This window comes from Triturus cristatus, chromosome 2_2 (assembly GCF_964204655.1).
Source record: "Triturus cristatus chromosome 2_2, aTriCri1.1, whole genome shotgun sequence".
Lineage (NCBI taxonomy): Eukaryota > Metazoa > Chordata > Amphibia > Caudata > Salamandridae > Triturus > Triturus cristatus.
The window spans coordinates 1,075,485,898-1,075,499,910 of NC_140582.1; the positions used below are offsets into that span (position 1 = coordinate 1,075,485,898).

Here is a 14,013-nt window from a genome sequence, read left to right on the forward strand (position 1 = left end):
TGACACTCGGACTGTAAAATAATGCCTTGTGTTTTCAATGGTTTTGGAAAGACACCTTCAAATAGCCAACAGAAAAAAGACAAGATTGAAAGTTGTGACTGACAACTCCTCAAACCAATGGCTGACGGTTCCAGAGGAAAATAAGCTAATGGCCTGAAGAAGACCTACCCAAGGGCCTTAAACTAAGAATAGATTACAATAGGTTTGCCAAAAACAACACAATCGGTAAAACCTAAAAACAATAAGTCAGCCCTTTATCTATACACCCAGGATCAGAAACAACATTCCTGTATAGATCAGGACTGCCCCAACCCCGCTGCTGTTCAGGAAAGAGCTCAAACGCAACTCTGTAAGGAACACTACATCACAGGCGGTCAGTCCACTTCCGCTCTAAGAATCCGGTCACAGTCCACTTCCGCTCTCAGAATCCAACTATCTGCAGTTGAATGCATCTTTACCTTTGCCCAGGTACAGCGCGTCGCTGCACAAATACTCCAGTGACATCCGTTCATGGGGGGTATAACCGCATGAGCGCACTACATGATAAACAAAATGGAGGCCGTCGACAAATCCAGGCAGCGAAAAGTATTTGAAGGGTCGAGGAAGAAAGAAACACTTCGGCCGCTCCAGACAGATAAGACTTCAGTGTATTTCATGAAGTGTAGGAATACACTGGAGCACGTTTCAGTTACAGGAACGATTAACCTAGGATTACGGAAACCTGTCTAAACTGTTTATCTCGCAGCAATAAGAAGGCGTCACAGTTTAGGAGCCCGCTGAATGGAGCAATTGTTTAAACAGAAGGGAAAAATGCCGGCATCCACTGGAGATGAAATAAGCATTTGAGCAAAATGAAGGAGCAATTTAAAAGCCTTTGAAAAAAATCAATATCGAGCCGGGGAAGAGCCGCCTTTTTGAGCATTGATGGGCCCCTAAAGCTCTTCACACATTGTTACCGACTCTAGCAGCGGGAAAGAGAAAATGACACAGTTTGCGCCGGTAGGCTGCAATCAATACTGAAGTTAGTAAAGAGATGCTATTTCACATCTGACTGGCCAGCAGCCTACTTTCACCAGCCTCTGCTGATAGCTGTTTGTTAACAAGTCACTACGGGCTGAGGAACCAGATTCTCCTCAGGACGGACACAAAAAATAGGCACTTCATTTGCGCCTCTGTGCGCACAATTGGAAAAGGATGACGGGCGCAGATCAGCAGGTCGGTGTAGTCCCTCGTGATTCACGGTCTCACCGGCCACAGGCCAGGAGGGCTGTCCAGAGGGCTGGATGCTTCAGCCAGGCACTCCATCATCATGAGGCACTTTCTGGTTTTTGTAGATCTGTACTTAAAACCTGGGCTTGTCAGTGCCGCTGGCTGGACAATCTTAAACTGCAGCCAAAGCACACATATAACACACATTGTGCAGGACGTGTGTGTTTAAAACACGATTTATTGCTGAACTGATGAACGGACCCCTACCATGGAAAGTCCAGCACTGCCAATAATTTGTGTTCAGAATAAATAAAAGATCCCTAGAGTTACGTAACAGACCTCTCTATTAAAAATTAAATAATGGCAAAAGAGATACCAGCTTTAAGGCAGTAAAACCGAATTTGCTTTAATAGGAAGGTCGAAACTCGTGCCTAATTCTTGTGGTTTCATGTATTCTCTGTCAATTGTAAATAAAAACATTAAAAATCACAAATACCCAAATTACCAAATGGTTTAGGAATAATAATCCACATTTGTAAGCATTTAAAGGTTTTTTTTTTTCGATCATGGCTCTTAACTCCCATTCCTCTGTGTATAGAATAAGCCACAAAAGTCCTACCAGCATAAAATAATGCAGACATTCTAGATCCATCAAATCACAAACACAGAAACGTAAAAAAATGACTGTACAGCCCATTCATAGTTAGCTTCCACTGTACCAGAAAACTAAGTTGAATCTGCAGATAAAATTAACATTTGACTCTGCCAGACCATTTATAAGAGATTAGGCAGGCCAGACCATCCTCTTCAGTTGGGGCAATGCCATTATTTAGCTCTGGAAATAGCTGCCCACTATAACCACGTCTGAGTCGCAGACACTCTGACCTTTCCTCTTCGCCTCCAGTAGCTTATTTTAGATGATGAAGCCTCATCTTGCTCTGACTTTGTTGACATCATAGGCCTTCAATTTCCAGATCCAATTATATAACAAAGCTCACACTGCCCCTGCCCCTCATTCAGTCCACCACAAAAGCATCATTAAAACATCAATATTCACATTCCCAAAACACATGATCAACTTTGTAGGAGGCTAGCCATTCTGCTTAGCTTACCACCAGGAGCCAGACCATTCGGAGTAGCTTACCACCCTACCACACTCTCGCTGTTGTTGAACCCACTATTCATTCAAATTTATCCAAATGGCTTCAGGACTCTACAGGTGGTGAGTACTTGAGATAAGGAAGCACAACCAATTTTTCAATAATGAAGTGTACACCTGACATGACATTATATAACACTGCACTGGTGGAGCACAATTTCACACTGACTGACCAGAGCAAAAGGAATATGCTACTTACCAGTATGCATCTGTTCTTGCCATGTAGAGCTGCAGATCTACACACTTTTGCATAGATCGCCATCTGGTGTTGGGCCCGGATGTTTGCAGTCTGTTTTTCCTCTTGGAAAGTCTTTGGAAGTCACAAGGTCGGTGACTCCTCCTTTGGATCGTATTGCGCATGGGCTTCGGCTCCATCCTCAGATTGTTTTTCGCCAGCAAGGAAAGATGGAGCGTAGTAATAACAGTGAAGAAACCCATGTGTGTTGTATCTAAATAAGATAGACTGGAACAGATACAGGTAGCCGGGGAGGCGGGTGGGCGTGTGTAGATCTGCAGCTCTACATGCCAAGAACAGATGCATACTGGTAAGTAGCATATTCCGTTCGAGGCATATGAGCTGCAGATGACACACTTTTGCATAGACTATATAGCAGTTCCCAACCTTAGCGGCGACCACCGGTATCTGTTGCAGTTGTTTGAAATAGTGTTTTTAGTACAGCCTGGCCCACACTAGCTTGTTGCTTGGTTTGCACATCTACACAGTAGTGTTTAGTGAAAGTGTGCGGTGTTGACCATGTAGCTGCTTTGCAGATATCATCTAATGGGATGTTCCCTAGAAAAGCCATAGAAGCCCCTATCTTTCGTGTAGAATGGGCTTTAGGGGTAACGGATAGCGTACGTTTTGCTTTGTGGTAGCAAATCTGGATGCATTTTACAATCCTCCTAGCTATCCCTGATTTTGAGATGGGGTTGCCTTTGTGTGGTGGAGAGGAAGAGACAAACAGTTGTTTGGTCTTTCTGAAAGGGTGTGTTCTTTGGATATAGTAAAGTAAGGCTCGTTTGACATCTAGCGTGTGTAGAGCCCTTTCTGCAACAGTTTGAGGTTGCGAGAAAAATACCGGTAATTCTTCGGATTGGTTTAGGTGAAAAGGGGAAATGACTTTAGGTAGGAATTTTGGGTTCGTACGGAGAACAACCTTGTTCTGGTGCATTTGAAGAAAAGGTTCTTGTATGGTAAGTGCTTGTATATCACTGACCCTTCTAAGGGAAGTGATGGCTACAAGAAAAGCTGTTTTCCATGTGAGAAATTGCAGTTCACATTTATGCAAAGGTTTGAAGGGCGGCCCCATTAGCCTTGTGATAACGATATTTAAGTTCCACACAGGTGAGGGTGGTACTCTGGGGGGAATTATTCTTTTTAGGCCTTCCATGAAGGCTTTAATGGCAGGTACTCTGAAAAGTGATAGGTGCTGCCTGTTTTGTAGGTAAGCTGCAATTGCTGCGAGGTGTAGCCGAATGGAGGTATATGCTAGATTACACTTTTGTAGGTGGAGTAAGTAGCATATGATGTGTTGTATAGACACGTCTAGAGGATTGATTGTGTTATGGCAATACACAACAAATCTTTTCCACTTGGCAGCGTAGCAGGCTCTAGTGGTAGGGCGTCTAGCTTCTCTGATGAGGTTCATACAGTCAGAGGGAAGGTTTAGGTATCCGAATTCTAGGATTTCAGGAGCCAGATCGCAACGTTGAGCTGAGCTGGGTCCGGGTGTCTGATCTCTCCATGGTTCTGGGTTAGGAGGCATGGTGAGAGGTGTAGCTTTTGGTGTGGCACTACCGAGAGTTCCAGCAGCGTGGTGTACCACAGTTGTCTGGCCCATGTTGGAGCTACTAGGATCAGCGTGAGGGAATGCTGTTGTAGCTTTCGCACCACTAATGGAATTAGTGGGAGAGGTGGAAAAGCGTACGCAAATATGCCTGATCAGTTCATACATATCGCATTGCCTTTGGACAATGGGTGTGGGTATCTGGCGGCGAAGCTTGGGCATTTTTTGTTTTCGTGGGTGGCGAATAGGTCTATTTGTGGATGCCCCCACGTTTGAAAGAACGAGTGAAGAACCTGCGGGTGAAGTTCCCACTCGTGGATCTGCTGCGTCTGTCTGCTGAGCAGATCTGCCATGGTGTTCTGGACTCCTGGGACATGTTGGGCTAGGAGAAAGATTTTGTGTGTAATTGCCCATCTCCATATGCTCTGTGCTAGTTGAGAGAGCTGTGGAGAGTGTGTGCCGCCTTGTTTTTGAATGTAATACATGGCCGTCATGTTGTCTGTGCGAATGAGGAATGCCTTGCCTAAAATTTGTGCCTGAAAGGATTTTAGGGCTAGAGAGATTGCTAGTAACTCCAGATAGTTGATGTGGAGTAACTTTTGTTGCGGCGTCCATGTGCCTTGCACTGTGAGGTGTAATAGATGAGCTCCCCAGCCGGAGAGCGATGCGTCTGTTGTTAGTATTATTTGTGGAACCGGGTCCAGGAACGGTCGACCTTTGGAAAGGTTTGTGGTGTTCCACCACTGCAGAGAGCAACGGGTGCGACCGTCTACCAACACCAGATCTGTCAGTTGCCCCAGGGCCTGGTGCCATTGTCGCGCTAAGCACTCTTGGAGTGGACGCATCTAGAGTCTTGCGTGGGGCACTATGAAAATGCAAGAGGCCATCATCCCTATCAGTTGCATGAACACTCTTGCTGGAAGGGAGTGTTGAAGTATGAATCTTTGTCGCAAAGCCTGAATGCTTGCAATCCTGGCCGGATTAGGGTAGGCTATTGCTTTTGAGGTGTCTATGGTGGCACCGAGGTATTGTTTTATGTGGGATGGTGTTAGCTGGGACTTTTGGTGGTTCACTGTGAAGCCTAGTTGGTGAAGTAGTTGGATTGTAGTGGCGGTGTGGTGTACACATTGGTTGTAGGACGTGGCTTTTATCAGTCAGTCGTCCAAGTATGGGAAGACGTGAATGTGCTGTCTTCTGAGGTGTGCCGCTACTACCGCTAGGCACTTGGTGAACACCCGTGGTGCTGTTGTGACTCCGAATGGGAGCACTTTGGACTGGTAGTGTTGCCCGTCCACTACAAATCTGATGTACTTTCTGTGAGCATGGTGTACTGGAATGTGGAAGTATGCGTCTTTCAAGTTCAGTGTGGTGAGAAAGTCGTTCTGGGAGAGGAGCGGAAGCACCTGCTGGAGCGTTACCATGTGAAAATGGTCTGAATGTATGTATGTGTTTAGGGGCCGGAGATCTAGAATAGGTCATAGAGTCTCGTCCCTTTTTGGCATTAGAAAATATAGGGAGTAGACCCCTAAATTTTGCTGATTGACGGGAACTTGTTCTATTGCATGTTTTTGTAGGAGGGAGATTACCGCCTGTTTTAGTAATGTGGAATGTTCTTGTGACATTGGGCGTTGCCTGGGTGGAATGTTTGGGGGGGTAGATGTTAATTCTAGGCAGTATCCTGACCGAATAATTTGGGTCACCCATTTGTCTGAGGTGATGGTCTCCCAGACATGAAGGAAATTTTGTAGTCTGCCCCCGACCGGAGTGGGATGGTCTGGAGGGAGCGGGGGGAAGTCATTGGGTAGGCGGTGTGGCAGAGCGAGCGGTATTTGTTTTGCCTCTGCCTTTATTATTATTTCCCCTATAGCCGCCTCTTTGATAACCCCCTGTGAAGGTGGACTGAGTGGGGGATTTGTAGGAAGTGGACGCGCTATCTCAGGAGTAGCCTCTAGATGTACTCCGAAAGGAAGAGCGGCGAAAAGAGCGCCTGGGAGGGTGTGACTGCAGGGCTCCCATGGACTTCACCGTATCAGTGTCCTTCTTCATTTTTTCGAGGGCCTCATCTACCTTTGGGCCGAATAGGTGTTCTTGGTCAAAGGGATGATTTAGGATGGAGGCTTGCACCTCTGGTTTGAAACCTGATATTCTTAGCCAAGCATGGCGACGGAGGAGGACGCTAGTATTAATGGCCCTGGAGGCTGTGTCTGCTGCGTCTAAGGCACAGCGTATAGAGGTGTTAGTTGTTGTCTTACCCTCTTGAATTAATTCATTGGCCCTAGTTTTGTATCTTTCAGGGAGGTGGTGCATTATGGTTTCTAATTCACCATAATGTGCCCTATCGTATCTGGCCAATAGCGCTTGGGTGTTGACGATACGCCATATATTGGCTGCCTGGGACGCAGTGCGCTTTCCTGACGCGTCCAGTAGCTTTGACTCTGTCAGGTGGTGGTGCTTCGCCTGACGCCTGGGAATTTGACCTTTTTCGTGCTGTGGAGACTACTAGGGAATCCAGTGGCGCTGGCCTTTTGATATAGGCAGGATCTGTGGGGGCAGCTTTGTACTTTTTTTCTATGCATGGGTTAATGACCCTGGCCCTGACTGGGTCCTTAAAAACCTCTGGCGCATGTTTTACCACCCCCTTGAGCATAGGTAGTATGGAGGTAGACCTATGTGCGGTATCAAAGGTGTCGAGGAGGAAATCCTCTTCCACTGGGTCAGTGTGTAACTCTACCCCGTGATAATGTGCCGCCCTTTGAAGTAGGTGGTGGAAACCTAATGAATCTTCCGGTGGAGATGGCCTGGAAGGGTAAAGGTCATCTTGTGGGACGTCTGGAATATCTGGGTTATTGTAGTTGTCCCATGGGTCTGGGGATCCTGTAGGGGTGGGGTCTTGGGGCACATTGGTCCCCCTGATCATCATCGTCTGGAGACGGGGTCGGAGAGCGATGAGGTGGGGGTGGAGAAGGCGGAGGGGGCGGAGGTGGAGAGGGTGGAGGAGGTGGAGGAGGTGGGGAAGGTATTCTGAAAGGGGAGGTGGCAGAGTCCTTCCTCTTTGGAGGTGGAGGCGGAGCCGGTTTGTCCAAATGTCTCTTTTTGGAAGAGAGTGCCAAATGTCCAGTTTTTGGATCCTTGGTGAGAGTTTTTTTAAAAGGATCCGGTGTAAAAAGTTCCTGTGACAATGTTTGGTCCGTCGGCATCGAAGTCTTCGGGGCCGATGACTTTTTAGGCTTGTCTGTGCCAGTTTGCTTAGCACTGGGCTTGGGAACCTCCGATTTTTTGGTCGGCGCCGAGGTGGGCTTCGGCGTGGAAGTTTCGGTGCCGAGGGCCTTATGGGGCTTGGTCGGTACCGAAGATGGTGTCGGTATGGAAGCGCTGGGTTTCAACCCCGAGGGCTTCGGTGCGGAGCTCGGTGTCGAGGTAGAGGCCGGTTTCTTTTTCGGAGCCGAAGTGTGTTTCTCGGCACCGCTGGCAGTCTGGCTCGAGCCCGAGCCGCCGGAAGGCTTATTTGGCTTCTTCACCGGGCCCGAAGGTGGGGTGTGTGAAGCAGTGTCTCTGGTCTTGCCCAGGCCAGGAGGCGAAGGCGTGACCGAAGCCTTTTTGGGGTTCGGCGCGGGTGTGGGGGGGGGGGGGGTATATTACTCACGACCCTCTGCGCCGGAGTGATGTCCTCCAGATCGGAGTCGTCGGCCTCGGAAGCACTGACGAGGTCCTCTTCGGTGCGCTGCTGTCCCGGATCTTCGATGTCGTCTCTGAAGATGTCGACTGGAACGGAGGTCGAGGAGTGTGCCATGTTTCGTCTGGCTCTTCGGTCCCGAATAGTCTTTTTCGATCTGAAAGACTTACAGGCCGGACAGTCTCGAGCCTCGTGTTCAGGGGAGAGGCAGAGGTTGCACACCTCATGAAGATCGGTGTGGGGGAATTTGGACCCACATCGAGGGCACTTCTTGAATGGAGTTCTTTCCATCAGCCGGGACCGGAGCTTGGGTAGGCCCGAAGGCCGCCGTCGACGACTGTAACCGAAGATTTGTCGATGAGAAGGATTGAGGAGATCGCGATGGAAACAATACCGCGATGTGAGGTGAGGATTCCGCTTCGATCGTCGAACTGGAAATGTTCGGAACCGGAGCGCGAAGATAACATCCGAGCCCGATGGCGGAAAAAAACAATCTGTGGATGGAGCCGAAGCCCATGCGCAATACGATCCAAAGGAGGAGTCACCGACCTCGTGACTTCCAAAGACTTTTCAAGAGGAAAAATAAACTGCAAACATCCGGGCCTAACACCAGATGGCGATCTATGCAAAAGTGTGTAATCTGCAGCTCATATGCCTCGAACATGCATTTTTCTTAATCATTGACCACAACAAATATCGGTTTAGCACCTATTGGTTGGTGAAATGTGTTATATAGGAACTAGTGCACTGACGAAAATTTTAGTACACAGCAGAGGTATGACAGGTGCATCTCAACATATATCTTAGGTTTAGCCAGTGGTGGAGGTTGCGGAGTCAATCTGACAAGCTCCAGAGGCTGGCAATACTGTTGTAAACCAGCTACTGTGCTCTAAACAGCCACTTTTATGGTATGGCCAGAAAGGAGGAACCCTATCACAGTATTTTTTTTATCAAAACCATGCAGAGCCCTCACTCCGAAGTTTGTTTCAGGTCTTAAGAAAAATGGAGTAATGAGGATGGGTCACCAGCAATGTATAAGAGAATCCATTTAGATTCTACAGTATTCTCCTAACGCACTTCATCGGCGGCACCTGCTGATATACAATATCAGGCACAAACTCATGTTTCAGAAAACACCTGAAACACTATGAGGCAGGAATCAAATACTTGCTTTAAGAATATTTTAAGGAAGTTGATGGAGCAGAAAAGTTGAAGAAATTTAGTAAACAGCATACAACTTTGGCACGGATTGACGAATCTTTACGAAATGTTCCAAAATAGTGCTATGTTTTACTTGGTTTGTGCACGCAAAAACTGCTGAAAGGAATTACACATTGGCAGAAAGCTAGATCTTGGTCTGCAGATTGTTTCTTTTGTGATTTGGTGTAAATCCGTTCAGTAGTTTTTGAGAAATTAAGGTTAAAAAATATCTGGATGGTTGGGTCCAAGAGAGTCTCATGGGAGAGCCAATTCAAAAACAAAATGTTCTGATTACCCCTGCAAATTTAATAGTCCTTCCGTCCCTCGCCACTGCTGATGCTTACATTTTAGCAAAACAGTGCAGGTTAGAGTCTGTATGACCGCCCCATCAATGAGTTCATTGACAACCTACATGGTTTGCAGAGTGATGCTCCCAATCAAACTCCAGCGGTTCTGGCAGTAATTCAATTCAGGCTCCGGTGTCACCCTGTCTGCCGAACTCTGGACGGGTGCCTCTGTTTCCGTGTAATCGTGAAGGGTGAAATCACGGTATTGATGGGGCGGTCATACAGACTCTCACCTGCACTGTTTTGCCAAAATGTAAGCATCAGCAGTGGTGAGGGACGGAAGGACTATTAAATTTGCACCTTTTCTTGGAGTACTTTACACAGTTATTTTACGAGGGACTGCACGGACTGCCAGCGTGTAAGTGAAAGTAAATACTTACGTTTCTTGTCTATTCAAGACATAATGCAGAAAGTGTTCATTTGGGAACTGATAAAGTTGAAACAATATAAAAAAACGATTTTTGAAGTACACGCAAAGATTGCAGCCGTTTATTTCGTGTATTGGACATTTAATGGAGTTGCTGTTGATGGCGGTGTTCTCCAATGAAAATGCTCAAAAAGCGCAATTTAAATCAAGGGGAATTGTGGTGCAACTGCAGCTGTGCACTGAAGAAGGCATCACGCCGAAATGCATTTGCTCATTAAAACTAATAGTGTCCCGTGAGTGCTCCGTGTCTGAGCTCCATATGTGTGTGTGTGTGTGAGTATATATATATATATATATATATATATATATATATATATATATATATATATATATATATACACACACACACATTCTTTAGCAAAAACGACTTTCTCAATGAGGTTAGATATTTAAACCTCAATAGGAAACATCTTAGAATAATTGTGATAGCATTTTATCAGGCGAAGGTACAAATGAGGAGCAACAGCTGTTCTAGCTGAACCACCACAGAGAAAACAGTTTTTGACACTTAGCCACCATGAGGGTACACTATTGCAAATATGCAGTGTGGCAATATTCATACATTAAGCATCACGCCCAGTTGGTTTCCAAGGCACAGGGTAAGGTTGACTTATTAATATATAAAAATAGACTTTCCTTCATAGCAAAACCACTTTAATGTCCTAGTATTACTGCAGTGTTATAAAAACTGCTGCCTAATGAGAGCACAGTGGTGTCCTGGCAGCTATATATTTTGGTCACCTATGTGGGTGTTGTACATGCAAGCTGCATCACATATATGAAATTAAGTTCCTTGTCAAAGATGCAATTTCTGCATCATCTACCACTGCCTTGTAAGAAAGGTAAATAGACAAAATGAGTGAAACTAATTTTGGCATCAGCATTTTATAGCTCAACAGTGTCACAGAGCACAGACCCTTAATAGAAAACAAAACAGAGTCCAGGAAAAGACTGAGAATGTAGGAGGACTCTGCAGAAAAGGTGGAATTCCTACACTGACCCACACTTTTGGATCTATTGCAATAAGTTTCTCATAAAGCAGGAAACAGGAGGAAGTGGAACTTTTAGAAATCTAGACTAGCGGACACCCATAAGCCATGCATACCTTGAAGCAAGGGGAGAATGACACCGGTTAAAAAGCCCAGAGAAAATGTAAAGAAATAATGCTTCATGAACTCAGATACTCACAATTGAACCGCAAATAAAGTTAGCATCAGTGGACAAAAAAATCAGTTGGATGGAGAACAAGATATGCTGAGGACATACACATTGTCTCAGGACGATGAAGAAAAACTTACATATGTAAATGGAGTGGAAAGTAATTTCAGGCTCTCAGATATGGAATGGTATTTTCAAAAGTCAGAATTAGACAATAATTGTATGAATGATTAATGTAAACGGTGGCAAGCAAAGAATAAACATGTATTTACATTTCTGCTCCACTAAAGGAGCAAACATTATTTCACATTGTGCCCATACTGTGAAGGCCATTTTAAAATCAATTAGAAAGATTCTAACAGACATTTACTAATTCTACTTCTAATTCTGACAATGTTACTCTATGATTGAACAAGAGAGCAGATGTTCTTGATTTAAATAAACAATCTTAGCACTGTATCAATTCTCACTAATCTGCTAATGGTAAAACGCCGTCCAATGTTGGAAAAGCGCATGCATAAGATATTAAAAATAACTGTAACATAGCATAAATCCACAACTCTCTGTTCCTCTGTCACATGGTCTGAAATAACACAAAACTAACCTTGGTCTTCTGTCTGCTTCTCAAGCTTTTTTTTCTCTTCTCTGGCTTTGTCTTCAGGATTAATTGGAATTCCAAGTTCATTGCGAGGGATTATTGTACCATGGAAAGGACACTAGAAAAACAAAAACAAAAAGTAAAATTCCAAATCGTTTTCAACCAAACATGTTTAATTATAAGAACTAAACCACAAGTGTGAGAAATTGGGTTGTTGGTTGACTGGGGTGTGAGCCCTGGTCAAGCAGCAATGGCCAATCCTTAATTAGCCTGTGCTCAACCCTCTGGTAGCTTGGCACAGAGCAGTCAGGCTTACCTTAGAGACAATGTGTAAAATATGTGTGCAACACTTTAAACAGTTATAAAGTGAAAAAACACACAAAAAGGATCCCACAACAAGTTAGAAAAATAGAAATTATTTATTTTGTAAATAAAACAAGACCAAAACTACAAAAATCCAATCAGTAGAACCAGAGATATGCAGTTTTAAAGATTTTAGTGAATAAAGCGCCAAAAAGCACAAAAGCACCAACTGCGGGTATCTGGTCACGCCGGACCATGCCAAAGTCACAAGTTCAGGCTGATTCGATGGAGCGCGGGAAGGCTATAGAGACACAGTTCGGCCCGCCAAACAAAGTTCCTTACATCTTGGTTTGAGGAGCGTTGCCAGGATCCGTGTCGAAGATGTGGTGTACAGCCGAAGCGATGCGTCAGTTTTAAGATGCAGCAGACTCCAATGCGAGGGCCTGCAGCGTCATAGAGGATCCCGTCAACGGGGCTTGTGCTATGAAGTCTGGCGTCAAGGATACAGCGCGCAGTCCTCTCCCTGTGGAGAGGGGTCCTGAGTGTTCTGTTGTACAGAAGCTGGTTCCCCAGTCTTCTTACCTTTTCTCTTGGTTGGTTGGGCCATTATTTTAGGCTCCAGACCTACTTTTTCACCCTTCCTCTTGCTCTGTGATCTGGTTTGCACACACACCAATTCAGGGATGCCTAGCATGGCTGAATGGGCCTTCAGCTCAACCTCCCAGATCATTTCCTAGCAGACATGCAGCTGGCAACTTTGGAGAGACCACTACCTGTTTCAGGCCAGTAACTCCCCGCCCCCCAAGCTTAATGTCACCATGACCATGAGATGACTAGTGGTGACACTGTCAGCATTGGTGACTTGGTAAGTTTTTCCAATCAAATATTGCTCAGGGGAAACCAGTGTGTCTTTCACCATAGTGACACTGGCACCTCTATCCCTCAGAGCTTCTACCCTAGTTCCATTCACCCAGGGGTACTGCAAATATTTCTTTAAGTTGGGTGGCCACACAGCTGCCGTGGCAAACTCCACTTCCCCCAGTGAGACTAGACTTGCCTCAGTGTGTTCCCAGATTTGCTCAGGGTACACTTCTGACCCCATCTGTAAACTTGGGCCCCAGGAGTAGCTGTACTGGGTGCCTTAGGGGCTTTGTTGTGGGGGCAAGATTTATCTACAGTTAGGTGTCCTGACATCTTACAGTTATTACACCAGGCCTTTAAGGGATCAAAGTTCTTCCTCCTTTAGGGTTGAGGCACATAGGGAGTAGTTTGGATCCCACCCCCCTGAACAGGTTTTTGGGGCCCTTTGGAAGACTCAGACTTTTTATCTTGGGGATTCTCACCACCTTTCCCCCTGGGGAGGTTTTGTGACCACTTTCTTCTGGTCACCCCAAGTGGCTGTCCTTGTCACCCTAGTCTTGACCCAGTGGTCTGCCTTCTTTCCCAATTCTTGGGGAGAAATTAGACCTATGTCTACCAAATGCTGATGCAACGTTTCATTTGTGCAATTACTCAATATATGTTCCTTCATGAACAAATTGTACAATCCAGTAAAATCATGTACACCATGTCCAGCTAACCAACCATCCAATGTCTTTACTGAGAAGTCTACGAAGTCAATCCAGGACTGGGTCTGGGTTTTGTGAGCCCCCCTGAATCTAATTCTATACTCCTCAGTAGTGAATCCAAATCCCTCAATCAGAGTCTTCCTCTTGAGGTCATAGGATCCTGCCTCTGGCCCAGAGAGGGTCAGAAGCCTGTCTCTGCAGTTACCAGAGAACAGTTCCCACAGGAGTGCCTCCCAGAGAGGTTTCTTTAATCTTCTTATTTCACAAGCCCTCTCAAAGGCTGTGAACCATTTGGTGATGTCATCACCCTCCTCAAATTTAGGGACAATCCCTTTGGGGATTTTAGGATCAGAAGCTTCCTCCCTATCCTTGTTTTTATTATTGCTGCCACCATTGATGGGTGCTAAACCCATCTCTCTCCTTTCTTTTTCTAGAGCCAGGAGCCTGGACTCTAGATCCAACCTTTTGGCCAGCCTTGCTAAAAGGCTGTCCTCTTCACTGGTGGGTCCCCCAGTGATCTCTCTGGTACCTGGTTCAACTCTCTAGGTTCCCAGATGCTAATTCTTGGATTTGAGGGTATGGGG

General features: G+C 45.8%; 1 protein-coding gene across 2 annotated transcripts in view; it reads right to left on the reverse strand.

The window, feature by feature from the left end:
• The window catches only part of UVSSA (UV stimulated scaffold protein A), a 287,019-nt gene that overhangs the window by 30,314 nt on the left and 242,692 nt on the right, over nt 1-14,013 (reverse strand). For both annotated transcript variants that reach the window (XM_085642589.1, XM_085642590.1), the window contains exon 12: nt 11,565-11,676. In XM_085642589.1, coding sequence (XP_085498715.1) covers nt 11,565-11,676 — 112 coding nt within the window. The remainder of the gene's footprint in view (nt 1-11,564; nt 11,677-14,013) is intronic.